General features: G+C 42.2%; 1 protein-coding gene and 1 pseudogene across 2 annotated transcripts in view; both read left to right on the top strand.

Annotated features, from left to right (window-relative positions):
- The window catches only part of LOC110068142 (hemicentin-2-like), a 206,275-nt gene extending 184,941 nt beyond the window's left edge, over positions 1-21,334 (top strand). For both annotated transcript variants that reach the window (XM_089271128.1, XM_089271127.1), the window contains exon 10: positions 19,574-21,334. In XM_089271128.1, coding sequence (XP_089127254.1) covers positions 19,574-19,884 — 311 coding nt within the window. In that variant the 3' untranslated portion in view covers positions 19,885-21,334. The remainder of the gene's footprint in view (positions 1-19,573) is intronic.
- Positions 5,785-8,875, top strand: LOC149105183 (uncharacterized; annotated as a pseudogene).
- Positions 21,335-22,975: the final 1,641 nt, after the last annotated feature.

Here is a 22,975-nt window from a genome sequence, read left to right on the forward strand (position 1 = left end):
CACTTCATGGTGGATATCAAATTAATTTGTCCAATTACGCTGAAATTTAGCCTCCTCCTCAAAAATGCGCAATCTCAGGAGGAAGTGTAAATTAAGGTTAGGGGTTCAAATCTACGGAAGATGAGATTGTCCATTACACGGGAGCATAGGCCATCCCCTTTTATGGTTTACCCGTGGTTTATTTTATTTTATTTTTTATTATTATTTTTTTTTGTCGGTGACCAGACCCAAACTTCCACTCGGCCAAATTTTGAGTCCCGCAACCTGTGATGCTTACTCCCCAAAAGCTGTTAAAACATTAATTAATTAAATAGTTATATGACTCATCTCCGATACTGACTTTCGCGGGAAAAAAATAAAAACCCAGCGCTCGTCAAAAATTATATTTTTTTACCAGAAATTTAGCTCGGAGCATATACATATTTATATTCGTTTGAATCGTCGATGAAATGACTTTTTCCGGATATTTTTTTCCTTCGGGGTCAACAAAAACCTCCGATTACAAAATCACGCCGAACCCACACGTTGCAAAAAAATCTCTTCAAAACCCTGACTTCGAAGCAATATATCACTTTAGCGTTAATAGCTACCACACATCGGCAGAAGCAAATCTATTCCTTAACAATCCAGCTCTATCGTGTCAAAATTTTAGCGAAATCAAACAAAACCAGAATTAATAAGATGTTTTTTTTGTGACCTCGCTGCCCAGACTTGACCTAACAAAGGAAGCCACGGTCACCCATAACAACCGAAAAACACGAACATAACAAAGCCGACGTTTCGGCCAAAGAACTCCAGAATTATCGCCTGAGAGCTTAAACTTGAATGGGAACATTTTTTTCGAACCTTTTGTTACTGATTTAGACGAAAGAATGGCCTCAGCGGGCTACAAAAAAGACCAAGAGTAAAAACAGAACAGGACGGCATAACAAGCCCATAATATTTCACCGCGTGGCTTTCGGCACGAAAACGAAATGCAGCTTACTTCGGGATAAATTCAGCCTTAGAAGCCAGCAACTGGTCCCAAATTACTTTCTATATCCTTACAAATGTCCTGACTTCCATCTCCAAAAGATTTGGCCCCAATTTTGAGCAAATAAACATTTCGCCGACGGCGACCGCCATTACGGTGGCTTGCATACTACATTAGCTAACTTGACAAATTTCTCCCGAGAGGGGATATGACGAAAAGAGCTGAAAAGTAGCCTGTAATTTGGTGAGAATCGAAAGTAACGCCAATTTTCTGTCACGTTTTCAATCTGTGGCCACTCGAGTGACCAAGATCGATACATCGGTCGGGATAGAGTTTTATCATTAAATTATATGACTTGTGTGACTACTTTGCTAGCCCTTTACTCGTGGAAAACACCAATTGAATTTAATCATGACTTTTAAGAAAGAAAGCTGTTGTTAATAGTGTTATTATCGTGTCGTTCATATCGTTCATGTCCATACATATCCCGAAGAAAGTTCTAAATTAAAACAATTACGTCATCGGAGATTTGTCAACGGCTAATACTGATGGTGCAATGATACAGTTTGTGTTGATCAAGTGACGTGATGTCTACAGTAAGAAAAGAATCATCAAGGACTGCTTTGGAATGTGCACTGTGTTCCGACTGTAGTGCTAAGCAAACAGTCAAATTTTAAAAGCGCGGTTATAAGATCTAACAGATCTTGTTTTTTTTTCGTTTATTGTCGAATGCGTTTCCTGATTTTGGGTCGGTCGGTCGGAAAGGGAAAACAAAAACAAAAATAAAATTGGAAAAGGAGTCTGGAGCTAGGAGGCCCGGTACCCCAGCATAATATCCGTGGAGCCTGGGAACAACAAGGTGAGGTTACAAAGTCAACATCGCAGCAATTGAGCAAGGAAAGAATCGACGTCGTTGTTAAAATCAAACGAGAACAGGGAAAAACTAAAACTCTGTACGGCAAAAAATTGTTTATGTTTAAGATTAAAGTGACAATTCTCTGAAATAATGTGTCATTGCCTTCATTGTCTTCTGTGTAACTTTTTTATTCTTTTTTTTTTGTTTTTTGGAAACGCGAAAATCTGGGCGGTTGGACCACGCTAAACAGAGAAAAAAAAGGGGATGGCCATAGCTCAAAACAAATCACAACGGTAGTTTTCAAAAATTCCCAGTCCTGGAGGCAAACCAGGACCACAGAAAAGCTTGCTTAGGCAGAGGCTAGCTTTTCCATTGCAACATTTAAGTCACGAAATGAAGAAACTTAACTAGACTTACCATCGTGTAAAAAGTTGATATATAACATCCTTGTATCAGGGTGTACAAGTTTGCAAGTACATCTGAGGGCTTTAGAGAACAGACTTTATACATCGTAAATCTTGCATTATAAATGGTCTGGATTAGTCAGAACGACGACATCAGAAACGCTAAAACAGGCTGTGCCACGAATCTAAAGCCTAAGACCACAACCAATCAACCAATTTATTTTACTGACGTGACATCAGTACCTTATTATTATTACCTTCCGCTACCTTTCTGGCGGCTTCTTTGAATTCAGCTTGGTTCATTTAACGTACTTTCTCAAGCTGGGAGAGGGCATTTATTCTCGTCCCTAGCTCCAGCTGCGTGTTCTCGGTCAGTGTTGACCGAAAGTGCAACGCTCGTGACAAAATCGGAAACAGGAAAAAGAAAATTATGGTTCAATGGTTCCATGACGTTCAATAACAGTTTATGAACATACTTACAGAGAGAACCGACCACTGTGACTAATTCTGCCGGGGTAACCTTAAATTTCAATATCCCCCAGGGGAGAAGTCACGATTTCTTGATGTTAACGAGAAGGATCGCGGCCTCTGGGCATAAAACCGTAGCCGAGAAATGACATTTTAATTAGAGCACCAGGCATGGTTGTATGACTTTGGGATTTTACCGTTTCAAAACTGTCGTGAGATTTACTCTCTATTATCTTTAACGGAGCTACGTCACGCTTACTGCGTCTTGAAAAGTTTGGCCTTCATTTTTCAAGTTGGTCGTTTGTAATCCGTGATATTCTTCTCCATCTTTAACCATCCTTGCCCCTTTATGGTTTATTACTATTTCCTGGGTGCTTTTAATTCTATTTTAGCTAAGCACTATGTTTAAGTTTTGTTCAATTTAAAAGTTATTTCGTACGTGGCCAAAATAACTTTAAATAATTAAGCTCCTTTAAATATTTTCTTAGAAGCGAAAATGCCCTTTTTAGACAGTACATTAGGATAGATCTCCTTGGGCATCGGACGTTTACGACATTTTAGTGAAATGTAATTGAAATTTCGACGGAATTTCATGAAACAAGGATAAAAACTTGTAAATTTAATGTTTTGCATTGCGTTTCCTCAGTACCATAAGCTACCATACATTATACCGTTTCGGAACAACTTTTCTCTACTTCGGTTTTACTGTAAACCTTTCCCCAGCTGAAGATGTTTTGTATCTCTTCGTAAAGTCTTCTTGCCTTTTTCCTCAAGTGTTTTCTTCTTACCTTTCGGTTTAATGGATCATGACGCTGTGAAGAACACACCGGCAACCAAATCCTAGCCTTGCGAACATCTCACGAGGCAAAGCAAAAAGACAAAGAAACACTGTATTATGAAACTATATTTATTTAGTCACGATACATTGTTAAATCCTTCAAAAACACACGGCAGGCTATGGCCACAAGAAACAAATTAAACAAAAAAACGCATTAGTTACGGTCGGAAAAAAAAACAAAAAACACACGCATTACCTACTACTAAGCGCACCAGCGTTTGCCATCTGGAAGGCAGGCTTTATACAACAACATCTCTTGTATTGAACTGAATGCCATGAAATAAGTTAAATGTACTAATGGAGGCCCGCTAGATGTTTTTTATGATGATTAATTTATACCTAATGGACGTTTGACATTTTTTAGCTTACGTAATACGCCAGTATGTTTCCTACTCCATAAGCATCTGTCAGTGTTATCTTTCTGTCCATTTTTTTAATTTTTTTTTATCAAACTCGTTTAGAGCAAAATATTCTCAAATGTCCTACCCTACCTTACATACATCTCACTGGCTTGCACATTCCCGTTACTTTGGAATATTGCGGTTAACAAACGTAACAAAAGATATTGAGGAGAATTAACAAAGTGAAAAAAAAAAAGAGGAAAAAAATGATTTTAGTTTTCTTTGATTTCCAAAGCTGATATAAAGTATATTTGTTTAAGTACCGTCTACTTTCAGAATACAAATTTCCCGTACGATATTGGGAACAAAGACCCGCAAAGATAGCTGGCTGCGCGGGACCAATAAAAATGTTCCTGTTCCTTACGAATTCATGTAGAGAATGTAAATTATAAAACAACATGGTTGAACGTAAATAATACGAGTTAACGCTAAGAATTTAATGAAGCATAAACGGAACGTGATTCAATTGCTTTCCCTTCTTAAGTCCTGTAGAAACGCTCTACTCTTGAGAGATCACTTACACACTGAACATGGCATGGCATAGTTTAATTAGTGTCTTCCTTTCAATAATCGTCCCCTTATAATAAGCCCCTCAGCGCCCTTTTATTGACATTTTTGTTCATAAGCATTTCTATTCTAATAGGTGTCATTATACTAGTAAGCAAGCCCCTACATTCCACTAAGGACGCCTTACAGCACCATCATTTATATAAGAGAGTAAACTGAAGAGAGTCCGGTAACTTAAAGAAACCAACATAACTACTCTTACAATCTACTGCTTATTGCAACACATGTATGATGAGGGTTCTGGACACAGCAGTGATAAATTTGTAAGAGAACGGACAAAATAAGCCTCCCACGCTTAACTTCCCGATACTTCTGAGGGAAGTTAAGCGTGGGAGGCTTATTTTGTCCGTTCTCTTACAAATTTATCACTGCTGTGTCCAGAACCCTCATCATACATGTGTGTGTGTGTGTGTGTGTGTGTGCGTGCGTGTGTGTGTGTGTGTGTGTGTTACGCAAACAGTACGGCAGTAAAACAAAAAAAAATGGGTAACATCGCGGGACCAGCGAAGCTGTAATGTCTGTAATCAATATGCGCGGAAAATATTTACTTGAAGAAATGCCTGCACTGGTATATACAAAAAGTGTGCCAGAATTTTTTCCTATTGAAGAAGTATCTGCAAAAGTATATACGCCGAGATGGCTACCGAACAATCAAGCAACTGCCAACTTTCCGATGCCATTCAAAACCTCCCTCCAGAGCTTCGTGAGAAAATCTTGAAGGCTTTTATCGCCACAAAACTTAGGCAGCGAGCGGCTTTGGGCTGGGACAAGGTACACGAGCATATTGCAAAACTGCCTTTCTGTCAATACATGCAGAAGATTGTACCGATGGTAATTTGCTTTGAATATGCGAACTGCCGTTTCGAGGGATGTTGTTTTAGCTGTTATGAAAGTGGAACTCTTCATAAAGTATCGCTAAGTCGGCCGATGGAGTTAATACCTCCCATAGAAACCACCGCTGAGTACAAGAATTTTTTAAAAGTATGCTCCTGGGATGGCTATTATTGGCACGAGCTGGTTCCTTTTTGGGGGGGAGCGTTAGCGAAAAAAGGTGGGTGTTTCCTAATAAAACACCTCATCGGCATCAAGCATAGCAGCAACGATCTCGCACGCAATATCGCGAACATTTTTTTGCCACTCGGGTGTGAAATATTCGTGGGCGAGAAACGCAATCAAGTGGAAACTGGCGATCATGTTTTAATAATGTGGAAATAAAACCGTCTGTTTCTAAAAGTCAGTTCGAAGCAGGGGGAGGGGGGGGGGGGTCTGTTATTTTTTTTATCAGTTCAGCTTCAAGTCTGCCGCGGATGTCTTTCTCCAGTTTCTGAACATCAACATCAGCAAGCTTTCTCTTTGATGGTTGGCGAAGCATCTTTGCTCGGACTTGTTCCTTCAGTGAGTTATACTGTTGAAACTCGGAAAGGATGGTGTCAAACTCGTGTGAAGACACTTCGTTGTTATTCAAAGCTTTGGAGAGCAATCTGTTGATTGTATCCGCTTGGCAACGGCGAGCGTGGTAATCTCTTGATGTTTTTGTTATTTTCGAATCAAGTTTTATGCTGGCGATTACCAGCCTCGAAGAAACGAGAGCGAAACACCCCCCAGTGCTGCCTAAAGGAACTGTTGCCAGCAGGCCAACCACAGACAGAGCGGAGCCAAAACTTGCGCTGGAAAACGCTGCCGAGAGAACACTGGAGCCGGCAGCACTCCAATTAACAAATTTTCTTGCCCGTTTGTATTTTTTAGCAACGAGGCGATAGTGGCCGACCTCACGGTCCAAAGTGTTGGAAATCTCGTTTATATTTTGCAAGAGGAAATCTTCAGAAGGCGCCGCCAGTAATGGATAGATATGCTCAGAAGGCGGCGTGCTTGGTAACACATTTGCTGAAGACATTGTGTATGTAAAGAAATTTAATTTAACTTTAATTCAAAAAGAAGCGGGAAGCCCTTGAAATCAAAGAGTTCGCCTTTTTCATCTTTGACGGAAATAGTGATGCTATTTATAAACTCGGCTGTAGAGCAGTGCCGCAAGGGCTGTTCCGGAGAAGAAAGGTAGCTTACCTTTTCAAAAGGCTTCCCTTTCACATCAAACAGGGCTAAGACATCTGTCCTTTTGCCATTCAACAGATTCCTTTCTTTGTCGAGCAAATCACAATGAATAAAATATGTCGTTGGAGCTGTAAGCCTTTTCACGAAGGTTATAGTTAAAGGCATCAACTTTCGCCCAATACCAAGCAAATCGGCTAAATCACGATCAAGTTCTATCGGTTTTTGCCCAAAATTTCTGATTACAAGGTTGCCAACAGGTTGATTTATTGCTGTTTCCAACTGTTTATAGCCATATTTGACGAACAGACCGTCTATTTCTTTTGCCATTCTTTCTAAACTGTAACGCCCAGGGAGTAATTTACTAATTGATAAAGCTTTATCTTTGTCTTTATCTCCCAAGGTGGCTGAACCTTCTTTTTTCAAAGTGTCCCAGCTGTTGAAAAAACTACAAGAAATGAGTTTCATGAAATGTACTTTCGGTAACGGGTCTTGAAAATAGATAGTCTCTCCGTTCTCTTGTGTGGCAATAGTGAGAACAACCATTTTATATTTAACAAACAAAATTGTGTCCAAATAAGATGGCGAATTTTTGGAAAGATCCTGAGTTTGTGAAAGAGCGGCAGTCGCCAAGGAAAAGGCGTGGACAAATTTTTTAAACCACTTTCCAAAAGCGGAAAAAAGCCGGTTCGTTTCACAAGAAAGCATCGACGAGAAAAATAACGCAACCGCAGAGGCGTTTTTCAAAGAAAGCGAAGGCTCGTTACAAAGCGTCTTCGGTTCAGACAGGCGGTATTGGAGTGCAGAAATGAAACAAGCGCTAGGTTTGGGAGACAGCGGGGGTTTTCCTTATCAATTGGCGCCCCTTGGTTCAAAAGTTTCCTTGCCCATCCCCGCAGAACCTTTCGACGGAAAAGCGCCAAGCTTGAAGAAAATATTCAACGCCGAAATCAAAATCTACGTCACGCCTGACCAATATTTCACAACAAAATTCCGAGAAATATTTCAAAAACTCAAACTCAGGCACACTTCTGGAGCCGAATCAAAACACTGGTTAGGAGGGCCTGACATGAAATATTGGCCGCAAGAGCTCAACTTCGCTGTTTTTTGCGCGACACAAGGGTGCGGAATTTCTCGCGAAATCTTTGACAGCGGGCTAAACCTGCCCCCGCAGATAAGAGCCTTTTATATCTTCCACGTGTATTTCACGGTCAGGCGCATTTTGTACCAGCTAGGAGGAATTCAGAGCATGAGCGCTTTGCCCGGAGACCCGGCTTTCAACCAATTCAATAATCATTATGACGTTGCTTCGTACAAAAGGCTATGCAGCGAGTTAGGTATAGACCCCTCGAGCGATTTTCGCCTCACGCACGGGGCAAACCACGGGCTTGGAATCGTTTACGTCTATGCGGGCGGCGCGTCGAAAACGGACTATCAATACCCAGGATGGAACAAATTCAGCGATGAAGGCGGGAAAGCTATTCAAGGAAACCTGATTTATTTCATCGAGCCGGGTGCTTCTGGTGATGCTCAAGCGGACTGGTTCGCGCCAAACACAGCATCTGGTTTGACGCAGGCGGGCTTGTCTAGAATTAATCAGTAAATCGAGGCTTTCATTTGCTGCATTCTGGGATCGCAGGTGAACGTGAGAAGTAGTGTTCTCGGTTCTGGTGGCCGGGCGAAAGAAGCCCAAAGCGAGTTCCTGGTGCAGATGGAAGACGCGATCAGACAGCCCGACCTGGCCAAGAACGGGTAAAGGTACCAGCTCGCGGTGGATCCAGCGAAGGTTAGGCTCAATCTTGCTGTAGCCCCCATGGCCTGGCTTATGCCCGCGCAAATGATAATCAACACCGAAAGCACAATCGGTTACAACAACAAGCTGAAACAGGCGGTCTCCGGGATGAAACTTGGGGTGAACAACGAGGTAAACCCGGAGACAAAAAAAGCTGCGCTCAAACTAATGGCAGGTGGCCCGTCAAAAATTAACCCTCCCAACAGCCATCCTTCAAACCCGATACACAAAGCCGCAACAGCCGAATCAAGGAAATCAGCTTCGGCCGAAACTCAGCAAGCACAACCAACGGCGCAAAAAATAGAGCCCAAGGCTCCAGATAAAACACCGCAACATGAAATAAACAAAACATCGGTAATTGTCGGTGTAGTAGGATTATCGGCTTTGCTGTTCATGGCTTGGCGGTAAGCTACCGCTGCCTCTTAAAATATTTTTCGAAAAAAAGGCCACCGCGGCAAGAATCAGCAGCCAGGTGTGCTCGGCCAGAAACCCGATGGCTTGGCCCGCAGCTTTGAATAGAAAATTCACAATCGATCCAATTTTTCTAGATTTTTAAGCGAGGCCAATTCTTTTTTCTTGTTTTCAAAATCAGTTTCATAGTTCTCAGTTTCAGTTGTTTCAGCCTGCGAGGTTCTGCTTCCATTGGCATCAATCTGAGATTGAACTTGCTCGATTTTACGTCTCAGAACTTCCACTTCTTTCTTTTTTTCTTCTATTTGCGAAGAGAGTTTTTCTGCCTGTTGTAGTTGGACGTCTGCCTCTCTTAATCTTTGGCGTTGTTCTCTGATAGTATCACGGTCTTCAGATATCATTTCTTCAGCCCTCGGCCCAAGTTGATCTTTGAAGCTGCCTAAAAATTTTTTCATGAAGCCTGACTCATCATCTTTTAGAATCTTGTACTCACCCTTTTCATCCCCTATAGCAACAATTTTTCCCTGATTTTTTCCAGTGCCTCTTCTAATTTTGATTTTTTTAAAGTTTGCTTTAGGGTATTTGCTTTTTATCGTATCTACAGCTTTTTTGAGTTTTTGCCGCAAATAACTTTCTTTTTGAAGATCAGTGATCGAAGGTTTTCTTTCAGGCAAAGGGGTTTCTTCCTGACAAGAAGTCTCAGGCAGGCCGGACTGCTCGTGCTGCATAGTATGCATTTCCGTTTGTTCACCCACGTGGTAGGGGGCTCCAGGTTGGTAGGGAGTGGATTCCGCGCCTGGTTGAAAAGGTTGGGTTCTTTCAGCCTCTTGTTCTTCATCGTCGTGGTCAAGCTGATTGTCAAGGTCCGGGTCTTCGTAACCAAATTCGCCGCCGCCTTCCGCCATTGCAATATATTTCAATCCTGATATTTTAAATTAGAAAAAATCGCCGGTGTATTATACAATGTCGGTGCAAGAGAATCTTCGCCCAACGTACAATAAAAAGACATTTCAAGCCTTGAAGGCCAAGCGCGAGGTCAATCGAATCGCCTTTAAAAAAACTAAAGCCAACCCTGGCGATGAGCTGGATGTTAGAGTGCCGAAGCTGCACGAGAACGAGGTTCTGGTGCCGGGCTCGCTAGCGCTTGTCTTTGACATCGACCTTTCTGGATAGCACGCCAACAACTTCCTTGTCCAGAACGTCACGCGGGCTCTCGTTGAATGGTTGCAAGTGAAGTTTGGAAGCACCACCCTGCAAGACACGGACCAATACAGCTTATACAAAACTTTCGAAGACCTTTTTCTTTCGCAGGAAGAACGAGACAACATGATTCTCGAAGGGATTCAGTGCGAGGATCTATGCAAGATCCGCTCAGGCGCGGGAGACAAGAAAACCTCGGGCGTCGACGCTGAAAACGCGCTAAACAGGGTATTCGGAAGCAGCTACCGGATCAGGCTGGACAATCAGCTGATAACTGACAATGGCGTTTTCTACCCCATGGCCCTTTACAACGACCTCGAGTTCATTATAACACTTGCTAAAGCTGAAGATGTGGTCAGAGGTTCTGATTCAACCCAGCTGAAATACAAGCTGAAAAACATCAAGCTCGAGTACGAAATGATCCGCAGCAAGACTTTGGCAGACGAGGCATTCAGCGTTACACCAACGGCAAAGAATTCGCTTACGACCACGTGCAGTATTATACGAAGGTAAAGTTCAAAAAAGACACTGACACGTTTCTCAACATTGAATTCAACTCCCAAATAAGGTCGCTCAAAGCCCTCCTCCTCCTGTTCATAGAGCCGCATGCTGCCGGCGCCAGAGATTCAGAAAAATTCATCTTCCCCGATCTCACGAAAGTCAGCGTCACGGTCAACGGCTCACCCAACATGCTTTACAACAACGGAATCGAAGACATTGACATGTGGAGAGAGCCAAACCGCATGTTTGCGAAAGAAAAAAATGGAACCGATCACATGGATATGACAAAGTTTTACACCGGCGATAAGTTTGGGCTTGTGATTGATATGAACAGTCATTCAGGTATCCAACTGCAAATTTATCGGAAAGGTGAAGGCTCAGGCAACGTGGAGTGCCACGTATTCGTCATCCCCGACGCCCATTCAACATTATGGACAGACAGTTTATTTCTGTGCTGTATTGAATAGGAGCATGGACCCCGGTAAGATTCCCTTCAACGCTCTCATCGTGGGGCCGACCAATTCAGGCAAATCGAGGTTCGCGGTTGACCAGGTCTACGGCCCTTTCCGCGGCAAGTTCGACTACATCGTTCTCATCTGCCCCACATTCGCGCACAACAGGACCTACTACCGGATTGGCGAAAATGACCCAAGAATGCACGTGATAATGTGCGAACAGCACGACGTGGAAAAGTGGTTGAAGATAGTGAGATGGCTTTTCAAGGGCACAAACACGCTCATAATACTCGATGACTGCGCGGCCTCCAAAGACGTGAAAGGGCGCACTGGCGAGCTGGTGAATCTCGCTTTTTCTGCTCGGCATATGGGCATCAGCGTTTGGGTGCTGACCCAGAAGATGAGCGGCATAACAGCTTCCTTCCGGGAGAACGTGGCGGCGATCGTTCTCTTTTACACCCCCTCGGCCAAGACCACGAAAGCCATCTTCGATGATTACGCTGGCGAACTCTCTCAGGATGAGTACAAAGGTCTCGTTTCAAAGCTGAAAGAGCGAAAGTTCTCTTTTCTTGTGTTCTCGCTTCGCCACCACTACGGGGTAAAGACATTATGAATAAAAAAATGAAAGCTGTATATATTGTTGCGCAATGGCTGGAGAAGAGATCGTCGTGACAGAAGATGTTTTAAAAATAGTGGAAGCCGAGCTGGAAGCCGAGCTGTCGAGTGGGGCAGCTGGTGGTATAGTGCCAACCGCCCCCGGACCTGACATTCCTGCTCTTCGTGAGCAGCTGGCCGTGCTGGTATCTACAGGAAAAGCTAAAGACGCCATCGGAGTGCAGTTAACCCACGAGCAGTTGAAGCGCCTGAGCGACAAAGATGTCGAGAAATACACCTACGAGACGTACGTGGGCTCAAAGACAACAGAAAGCCTGATCGACAGCTTTATTTTTCTTGCAACCAAAGCGGTCGGAATGAAACTTAAAATCAAAGACATCGACGCTTACCAAAAAGAACTCAGAAACGACTACATCTTAAACAAAGAGCTCTCCAATCTGCCCGGCAACCTTGCTTTGAAGTGCGGCCGGTTTCTTGCTGCGGCCAACGTGGTGCTGATCACCACAAAACATATTGATTTTAACTCGCATTTGGAGAGAAAGACCGAACAGAAATTGGAAGAAATTCCTGAACAGCAATCCTCAACGCCCGCTGAGTGATTGCAGAACGACCGCAGAGTTATCGCTCAGCATTATTATATTTGCTTAGCATACAGCCTTGTTTCAGAATGTCTACCGAACAAGTCGAAGAAACCGATGTCACACAGCAAGCGACAACTCCGACTGCAACAACGACAACGCAGCGCGTAAAAAATCCCAGGCATGTGGCCGCTGGAAGAATGGTTGCTGAAAGAACGCGGCTGGCACGGGAACAACAGAAGAAAGCAGCAGAGGCTTATCTCGCGGAAAACAAGGCGAAAGCCGCCACAGCTGCTCCTGAACCAGCCCCGACTTCAGAAGGCTGGGAGAAAAAAAAATAGCGGCCTCAGCACCACCCAGTGGCTTACTGTTGGCAGCATATGCGTTTCACTGATCGGGATTTATTACAAACGTGAAGAGCTCAAGGCCGCGTTCGACAAAAAAACGTCTGAGCCCGTGCCTGAGCCCGCGCCTGAGCCCGCGCGTGTTGAGACAGAACCTGCTCGCGCGACAAAACCAAAAGGTTTAAAAACATTTATTTAAACTTTCAAGTGTAAAGTATATCACGATGCAAAAACCTCACGTTCCACAGATTCTAATCTCTTCAGCCGCAATTGTTGGTATTTCGATAGTATGGTACGACTTTAACGTAAAGGTTTTTCAAACAATCTTCGATCTTATCAAGGGAACATTTTGTGACACGGCCGTAGAAAAGGCAATAAAAAGAAAAAGGGCAAGAAGAATAAAAGAAATAGAGGAAGAAAAAGAGGAAGAAATAAGAAGAATAGGAGAAGAAGAAGAAGAAGAAGTAAAAGAAGAAGAAGAAAAAGAAGAAGAAGAAGCCGCGGGAAAGACAGATTAATTTATTTTAAACTTTTATTTTTTACTTATATCAGCCGCTATCATGTCCGACAACAAGCTTGTTAAGACCCTCTTGGACGCCGCTACTCTCACTGGCTTAGCCGCTGACATCGGCTGGGCCGCAAAAAATGTTGTAAAACAGAATTTTACTTCTGATCCCAGCAGCAGCGTGATGAATTACGTCAAGTTCACCGCCGTCATGGCTGGCAGCATCGCGCTCAAAAAGTACCTCGAGGACGAAAAATACCTTCCCACCAGCGTCTGTAATTAATTATTTAAAAAAAAAGACTCTACTATATAACACCATGGCGAGCATCGCGATTATGGTTGGCGGGGCTGTGTTGAACGCCACGGCTTTTATCGGAGGCAATTATATGGCGAGGGCGCTTGGCGGGGGCGACAAAGCTGCACTTGAAGAAAAAAAGCGCCATGACAAAGCTCTCGAGGCGTATCAAGCGGCTTACGCCAAATACACGCGCGACCGCACCAAACTTCTTGACTGGATTGCGACCAACGCGCAAATAAAGGCGGAGGCCAAGCAGAACTTCACCAACACTGACTATGCCTTCAAACTCTACAACCAGGCGCATCCTGACGAACGAATGATACCCCCCAAAGAGCCCAAGTTCTCAGATTTCTATCAGCCGAGCGAGCAGCAGGAAAATGGTGAACTCATGTTCGTGGGCGCCGGGGCGCTCGCTCTGGGCTACGCAGCCTTCCGGTTCCTTTAAACTTTTTTAACTCCTTCTCATAGTAAAGCGATGGACGCCAAACTCGAAAAGATATACTACGGCCCCGGGGGCTACTGGAAAGGTATCGCCGCGATCAAAAAATTAGCCGAAGCCGCCAAGGTACCTGAAGAAACCGCAAAAAAGTGGCTGATCAAGCAAGCGCTCGGGCAGATATTCCTCCCCGCGCCGAGGCGAATTCCTCAGCCTAAATTCGACGTTCCAACACCCAACTCGGTCCACCAGGCGGACCTTCTTTTTCTGCCGCAGGACAAACTGCCTCGCGGGCGCAAAGTTTTCAAATACGCGCTGACCGTTGTCGACGTGGCCAGCCGCTACAAAGAGGCCGAACCCCTCACTTCGAAAAATTCTGATGAGGTCGCCCAGGCCTTTCAGAAAATTTGAAAGCGCACGCCTCTGAAATGGCCTCAAATGTTGCAGGTTGACCCCGGGTGCGAATTCATGGGAGCTGTCACAACAGAAATGGAAAAGCACAAAACATATATCCGGCGCGGGCGCGTTGACATTCACCGCGACCAGGCCATTGTTGAACGTTTCAACCGCATCCTGGCTGAGCGCTTGTTCGGGCACCAGTACGCCGTGGAAATGCGGCTCCCTGAGGGCCAGCGGTCCACTGCCTGGGTCAAAAGACTTCCAGAAGTTGTTTTGGCTTTGAACAACGAGATAACAAGCCTTATCGGCAAGAAACCCGCCGTTGCCATCAAAGAAAAAGCTGTTTATGCAAGGCCATCGACATCTTATTCAAGGCCTGTTGGGAGAAGCGAAAAAATACTCCCCTCCCTTGTCCAAGTTCGTTATCTATACCAACCCGGCGAGCTTGAAGGTGGTGTAAAAAGAGCCACGGATCCAATCTGGTCTTTGAAAGTTTTAAGCATTGAAAGATCTTTTACCAAACCGGATAAACCCGTTCTCTAATATTTGCGCGACGGTCCCAAGCGCGGCTTCGTGCGGGAAGAACTGCTGGTTGTCCCTCCAAACACACAGTTACCCCCAGAGCAACTTTGAAACTTCGGCTTCCAACTCTCTAAGTTCATCATCTGTTAATGTTGGCAATATGTGCATGCTGGTGCACCCGTAAGCTTTTGTATGGATACCATCGTCACCTATCCATCGCTTTGAATCAAATGGCGAAAGCGAAATTTTGTTTAGATGCATGCCGTAGATCTCGTGTCCCTCGCTTCGAAGAATGTTCATTCCATGCCATAGCTGCTTTGCACCAAAAAGCGTTTCCTTGTACTGTTCATGCATTATTTGTTTCTTGACAACGCTCTTTTTACGCCCTTTGCTTTTTTGATATTTTTTTCGTCCGCCTTCAAGATGGAATACATTTTCGGTCTCAGACACACATACTCTGCTATGGGGGTTCCGGCACATTCGTCTTTCATTTTGCCTAATACCTTTTTATTGGTGTTTGAGTGGAGTGGATGCTCCTTCGGGTAGTCGCTCGTATTATACAGATTTTTGTTCGTTTTGATGTCTTTGTAGACGTCATCCGTTTCGATCTCAAGCAGAAGGCTGTCGGTGTCTGTGTACAAGAGCTCGCACCTTGAGCCGTATTGTTTTTTAAGCTCGTTGTAAAAGAAGTCGTACATCAGTAGCTTGCTGTTGTCAAGGATCGTCATCCCCGTGTAGACCGGCTTGTTGAGAAGCAGCTTGCTTTTTCGCATCTCGATTCCTGGCATGTCGTTTGAAAATATAACATGCCTTGAGTACAAAGGGCTGGTAACCAATTTCCTTATTTTGTCCGTCTCATTGCTTCGCACTATTTTTATGTCAACGCGGTTACGCAGGTTTTCCATGGTTTTGCCGAAAACTGAGTTATTCATGAGCTTGTAAAAGTTCTTTTCAAAGTCGCTCGTTGCGTTTTTTCTGAATTCTGTGTTCATCCGGATGTACAGCTCCATCCAGCATTCTTGTTCGAACTCCAACACCCTGTGCACGCGCTTCAGTTTCATGCCCTGCTTCCGATAAAACTGCAAGTTTCTGTAGTGCACGACATAGTTGCTTTTGTCCTCAAGCGTTAGCAGCTGAATTTCCCCTGACTCAATTAACATCAGGTTTATCCACCGCACGTTCGCTTCTTTTTTGCTTTTCCTGTACACAACCACGCAATTGTCTTCCAAGCCAAATACATTTATTGCGAGGTTTGCGTTTTGCGCCTCAAGCTTCTTTGTTTGATCAAATGGTGTTGGGAAGACAATGCCTTTGTAGTTAATACCATCGTTAACCGGATATTTGCTTGGTCTTTGCGGGTTCTTTCCATTTTTTGGAGGGAATAAAGCAGCTCTGAGCGCCCACCTCAGGCATTCGTTGTCTCTGTTTTGCACGTTTGTTATTGCCTTCTTTTTTGCCAGATTGGCTTGAAGAGGTAAATAGGTTCCTCCGCGAAGTGGATTATAGCGCGCGACATTCACGTACGCAATCTCTATCTTTCCAACTTCCCATCCTGATCCCCTCTCAGACCCAGTTTTCTATTTCTCCTTTTGCTTTTTCAATGAATTCATCAATTTTTTTTCTTTTATCTGGTCCTCATCATGCCTGTTGAAAACGTGCGTTTCTTTTTCTTTTCCAAAATAATGACTCATGTGTTGCGTTTCACCGTTTCTTTCTATTGAAAACTTTACTTGTAACCCAAAACTTACTTTTACGCTTTTTAACTTTAGGATTTCTTGTTCAACCAAATCAGTGAACTTTTCTTTATTTTCTTTTGCAAACATTAAAAGATCTTTATTGTTTGGATTTTCTTGGGATCCATTCCTTCTCCACACACGAAGCCATTCCTGAAAATTGTTTTGGTATATTTTAAACCCATCATATAATACGGTTAAATCTGGTTCTAACGGTCCAGGAAGATTTCTTTTTTCCTCATTCGGTATTGGGCCGTAAAACATTTGCATACCATCGGACGAATATCTTGCGGCTGCCATCTCGGCGTATATACTTGTGCAGATACTTCTTCAATAGGAAAAAAATTCTGGCACACTTTTTGTATATACCAGTGCAGCCATTTCTTCAAGTAAATATTTCTGTGGCACATCCGCGCATATTGATTACAGACATTACAGCTTCGCTGGTCCCGCGGAGTCACCCAATTTTTTTGTTTTACTGCTGTACTGTTTGCGTAACACACACACACATGTACACACACACACACACACACACACACACACACAAACACACACACACATACACGCACACACACACACAAAAAAAGAAAATTGGTCAGGAATATATTTCCGGCAAATTTTTAGCGAAGAATATCACCTTATTCGGACCTTCTGCGATTGTTGTCCATGATTTAGTGAAAGATCAGCAAAATGAAATAGTTAGTTGGATTGTAGAATACAATATTTAAGCTGTCGTTATTAACCTATGTAGACATTTCAAACTCGCCAAATCCTTACCATTATCTAGGCTAAATTTTCCTGCGGAAATTCTATTTTAACGTCAGGCCACATGGAAAAAACAAAGTGGATCCTCAGATCACTGGTCTTTTAGTGAGCGAACTCGCTTTACCCTAAATTTAATTTTGGGACTTCTGCAAACCCGTTGCATGACGCGTCACAGATTCCAAGTTCAGACGACAGGACGTTAAAATGGCGATCTAACCGAAAGGTTTCCTCTTGGTTTTGAAAAAAATAACTGTTCTTTCAGATCAGAGAAATCGCCTAGCATTGCGGGTGGGGGGGGGGGGGGGGGGGTAGTTTTTCTTCTATTATTACCGTGCAAACGAGATGGTCGGAGAAAGACTATGAGGTGATGTCTATTTGGCGCAGCCTAATATAAACAAAAAGGAAATACAGGTTACGACAAAACTTCCCTCCTTTCCGGCCCACGAAAGGATCATAAAGGACAGACGCCCGGAATAAACAATTCAATAGGTGTAATCGTTGCTAGGTCAGGATTGCCAGCGGAAATCTTGTTTTGCGTTTAATGTTGCTGTTTGTATCGTCGCAGGTTAATACACCGTGTTGTTTTCCGCTCTTAAACGTCTACTTTCAACCAAAGTAATTTGATGTTGCTCCAGTGTCAATATCCCCACAAAACCCCCCTCAATGCAACGAAATTACATCCAAATTAGTATTGATAATTGCTTGTTAATTTAACTCCTGTAAATGACAACTATTTAAATTCATAAACAACGAGATTGCATGTTTGTGATTCATGAACGTGAATTGAATTACATTTTGCACGCAACTGAGTTGCTCTGAAGATTAATTGAGATATGATAGTTTTGAAATCTTTCGGAGGCAAATTTATTTTCATTAACCCCGCCAAAATGTAGTCGTAGCCGTGTTAAGAGAAATGGAATGGTAACTCAAGAATGTCTACAAAAACAAGATGGGTTATCTGAACTGAATGTCAAAAATAAAACGAAATAATGAAATGGATTGCTAAAAAAGAAACGATATTTGTCCAGTGAATATTTTTATTCTTCCTACCCCATTCCAGGAGGGTGCAGAGGGGGAACTATGATGCCGGGAAGAAGTACCATTGCATAGTGGTAACGGAGAAGGGACTAGACGACATTTCAATTTCATTTAGTTTTCTAGCAACTCATTAAATAAAGTCATTTTTATTTTCGACATTTATATGTAAACCAGCTGAGTGTTTTTGTTTTTGTTTTTGACTTTCCATCATTTAGTCTAAAGACCCTCGAAAACGAAAACTCAGACCGGAAAAAAACTTTTTTTCACAGCGTGCTTACCGCGGACATCGCTTCAAGACGTGTTATTCACTGTTCGTCGATACAACGTTGTGGACAGAGTCTGCAGAGATAGGGGAAAAAAAACGCAGCGGTGGATTCCTCTGCCCGGACCACGACAATAATACCCAGCATTCATATGTTTCTTGGGTTGCTTTATAAGTATAAACCAAATTTATGAAATTTATTTTTATACTTAAAAGCCATTCGAGTTCCAAGTTTAGCTACAATGGGGCGAGGTGCGTTGCGTGACGGTTTCGAATGCTTCGATTAATTCTGTTAGATTAAGAAGAGTTTTCCGGGACTGAGTTTTCGAGACGCCTCAAGAGACCTTTGAATCAGCAAAAAAAATTATCTAAAGCTGCATAGCAAGTGGTCGTAAGTCAATTGCGTGCACGATATAATAAAGGAAGGAAATGAAACGGAAAACAAGACGGTGTACAAACCTGCAACGATAAAAAAGACAACAATGAACGTAAAGAAAGATTTCCCCTGGCAATCCTGGCCTAACAACGATTGCACACGTATTGAGATGTTTATTCCAGTTGTCTGTCCTTCATGATCCTTTGGTAAGCCGGATAGTAGAGAAGCTGTATTGTGAACATTCTGCTGCACCAAATAGACACCACTTTTGAAGTCTTTCCTCGACCATCTCATTTGCACGCTAACAATTGAAGAAAAACCGACCTGCCATCCACATTACTAGGCGATTTTTTCTGATCCGATAGAACAGTTAATGTTTTCAAAACCAAGGAGAAACTGTAAGTAAGATAGACATTTCGATAGTCCTGTCGCCTGACCTTTGAATCTGTAACGCGTCACGCCTTCCGAAAACGAGAAATCGATGTAAACAAAGGGTTTGCAGAAGTCCCAAAATTAGATTTAGGGTTAAGGTTGACTTAATACTAACTTGCAGGTTGTTCTAAACAACAGCAAAAAAGACCAGCGAACAGAGGATCCACTTTGTCTTCCATGCAATGTGACGTTAAATATAGAATTTTCACGGCAAAATTTAGCCTAGATAATGTAACGACTTTGCGATTATGCAGGTATAATGTTATTTCCAAAACTTTGGTTGTGTAATCAGTCTGTCTAACAAACATGTCTGTGTTTTTTTGTTTTTGCTTTTGTTTTTTTTTTCTCTGCTTTTCAGCATCCAGTGGTGGCTGGATATCAGCTTCCAATGCGTTCATATTTTCACTTCGCAACAAAGAAGGTCTTGGACCATTTAAGAGCATGGGAACGGGAACATCATATGCTATTTACGGAGGCTCAGGTTATGGTCCATTATTTGGTCGAGGACATGAAATTTACATTGCTGATAACGCAAATAGCAATACCAATTCACAGGCAGCCTTTGGATCAGACTACTGTGTCCCAAGTGGTGTGAAAGACAGATACACAATCCTGGCCGGAACTTGTAACTTCACACCTGATGAGGTGGAGGTGTTTTATCTTGCCTGAATCACAAGACGTGAAGATTATAGAAAATAGTTCCGCATTGCGTACCTGTGGGCCTAAGTTTATTTTTATTCTATTATTTTGCAAGTGAAAGTGCTATATGTTGTTTGTTTGTTTGTTTGTTTTTTTTTTTGCAATACTACACTTTATGTACAATTTTGCAAAGACTAAAGTCACTTACATCACAATAACTACTACCAATCAACATTGCATACAGCACTAACAATTTAACAACCTTTTTTAACAGGAGCTAATTGTAAATAACAACGATATTACTAATAGGGACAAAAACAATACAATAACACAACTAACGATACAATACTACTACTGCTGCTAATACACTATTCTAACAATTAACAAAAGTAAATAAGAGTGAAAAAATATAGGGCCATGAAATACTAAGTTAAAGCTATTCAAATGAAAAGGAGAACCTAAATATCATTAAATTAAATTGCCTGTTTAAACAAAAGTACAAAGGAGAGATCAAGGAGTTATTAATGACTGGATTATTTTGTGCCACTTCTGTTGAAATGCGTTTTGTCTTCTCGTAATAATTGAAACATTTTTTTCCGTTTTCTAAATTGCATCTAACCTGATTAACGTATTCTATAAATTGAAGGTGGTCGAACATTTTTGTACTTACAAGAGTAAATGTAAAATCTACCAAGTAATAAACAATGATTGAATAACAAGGCGTTTTCTCTCCATTGAGACCTAAACATTGGCATAAAGTTAAAATTTGTGAGGCTGGTATTAAATCAACAGAGACGAAAGATTGTTGAACGATATTCCAAAAGGTTTCTAGCCGTAACATGGTCTGCGTTCAGGATCGACACGGTCGTACGCGAAGAATGCACATAGGATCCTAGCAAACGTTTTTTAAAACATCCAGACACAAGTTTGAAGAAGCAATAGAAATAGATCTCTTCGTACAAACTGGCAGTTTATGGTTTCAGTAATGTTGAGTAAAATTGAAGCAGTATTGAAATTTTCCAATAACGAAAAATATACCACTTTCCAATAAAGAAAAATATACTATAAAAGAAATCCGGAGCGAACGGTCTTCACCGATCTTGCTCTAAGATTTGCTGACAGACAAACATTTTTGTCGGGATGCAAGAAGAAATGACGTCGCCGGCCCTCAATAAAGTCAGCTTCCATTTGTTACCTTTATTTCCGCTTCGTAACGCAGTGATTTTCTAACCGTGTAATATATAGATTTAGCCAAGCCTAAAAGCGGAGCTCCGGTGTTATTTATTCTTAGTGACCTTGCTTTAACAAAGAATTTACGGAATATAGCAATTTTAAGTTTTGCTTGGTTTACCTTGCTGAAAGTAATCCGATATAAAGAAAACGAAAATGAAACAAACAATCTAAGTGAAACAATTAATAGCATGTTTTCATCTCAACTCAGTTATGACAGAAGTTAATAAAAACAACATTTAAGGTCGAACTGTGTTGCAAAAAGAGGGATGTTATGTAGCCTAAATGTTCTAAAAACAAGTTAAAACAAGAGGTCGAAAAATAATAAATATCCCCTAACAAAAGAAGTTTACCTGAATTTTTTTACCTGAGTCGGACTTGTCGAAATACATTATTATCACTCACATATTTTATTCATCAAGTACCGCGCCTTCAAATGGAAAAAAAAAAAAAGTTTATTTCGGTTGTCCCGTTCTGATCGGAATAACCGGCGATAAAATAATGTGGTCGGACAGAAAATGGAATTCAGGCCAGAATTGTGCAGATCACACCGGATAGCAGTGTTTTAGAATCCAGGGACCATTTCTTTTTACTCCCGGAAACTTTCCGGGAACGCAAAGCCTTTCTCGTTTTCTAAAAAACAGAGAGGTGCATATGCCTCAAAAATCCATGCATGAGGGGACCGTCTGTTTATATTAAGAATATGTGAATAAAATAGCTCTGTAATCAGATGGTTTGAGATTTTGCTATGGCTTTCTGGGTGAGAATATAGTACGAGTAGTCCTTTCTTCGCTTTAATCCGTCGAGTAAGACAGTAAATAAACCGCCAGGAAAAAATATAGCCCCTTCCCGGGAGCTCGCTGATTTCGGCGCCAGACTTCCTAAACGCGGCCGCTTAACCGCGATTTTGACAGAGCACAGAAGATCGAGGATTCAACCAAATTTAATTTTTTTTTTCGCCCAAATACTTCGTTTTAGCGAAAAACAATTTTTGGGGTTAGGTGTAACTGAAAGAGGGACTACTCCCCGGAATTTTCTAGTCTAGTGTGAATGATTCGGGAACCTCGAGAAAACGAGAAACGGGCCCCTGATATATTGTTTTTTACTTAGTAAAAAAAGCATATAAGTAATATCGTTCACGCGTAGAATGAAGTGAAATAAGCTTCTTGAAACCACCGGAAATGTCTCCTCCCTCCCCCGCCCGTTGCAGAAATTTGCGCGGAAAAAATCCGCGGGAAATCGTGGTAAACGGCGAAAATTTCCCGCCATTGACTCAGAGATACAGCTTGCACTGTAAAATTTCAGTTGGATCGATGACGAGCCACTTGTGAGGTGAGTACAATTGTTTTCTCTTTTTCTCTCTTCACGTTTAAGAATTCCCTAAAATAAGTTTCAGCAGGATATGCTCCTGGTTGCGGACAACGTCCCCAGACCCAGGCCCGGATCTCATCTGACGCGAACCGGCCCATTTTTGTCGTGTTGGACTTCGTGCTGAATTCGCGTCGACTTCGTGTCGCCACCAGCAGAGGCAGGGAGACAGTGACATTTTTCTTTGTGACGACGACATGAGTTGTGCGGTTGCTTTCAGAAGCACACTTTGGCGAATGTTTGGAGTTATTTTCTCAGTTATTTGCAAACATAAGCTTTGTATTAGGGCGAAGCTATGAAAACTTTAAAACCAGTTTTCTAAGTTGTCAGTGGGTTTAACTCCCAAGTTTTATTTCACCGTTTTGTAGAAGATTAAGCTTAAGTGTATAATCATTTAAAAGCTTAAGCTTATTTTATATTTCATTTTGGTTGCAAAATGCCATCATTCAACAATTTTTTTGGTAGGAGAGGTAAGTTTATAACCCTCAAATTTACTTCATAAAAAACACGTAAGGATATGATT

Source organism: Orbicella faveolata, unplaced genomic scaffold (assembly GCF_042242905.1).
Source record: "Orbicella faveolata isolate gen_17 unplaced genomic scaffold, um_ofav_v1 contig_34, whole genome shotgun sequence".
Taxonomy (NCBI): Eukaryota; Metazoa; Cnidaria; class Anthozoa; order Scleractinia; family Merulinidae; genus Orbicella; species Orbicella faveolata.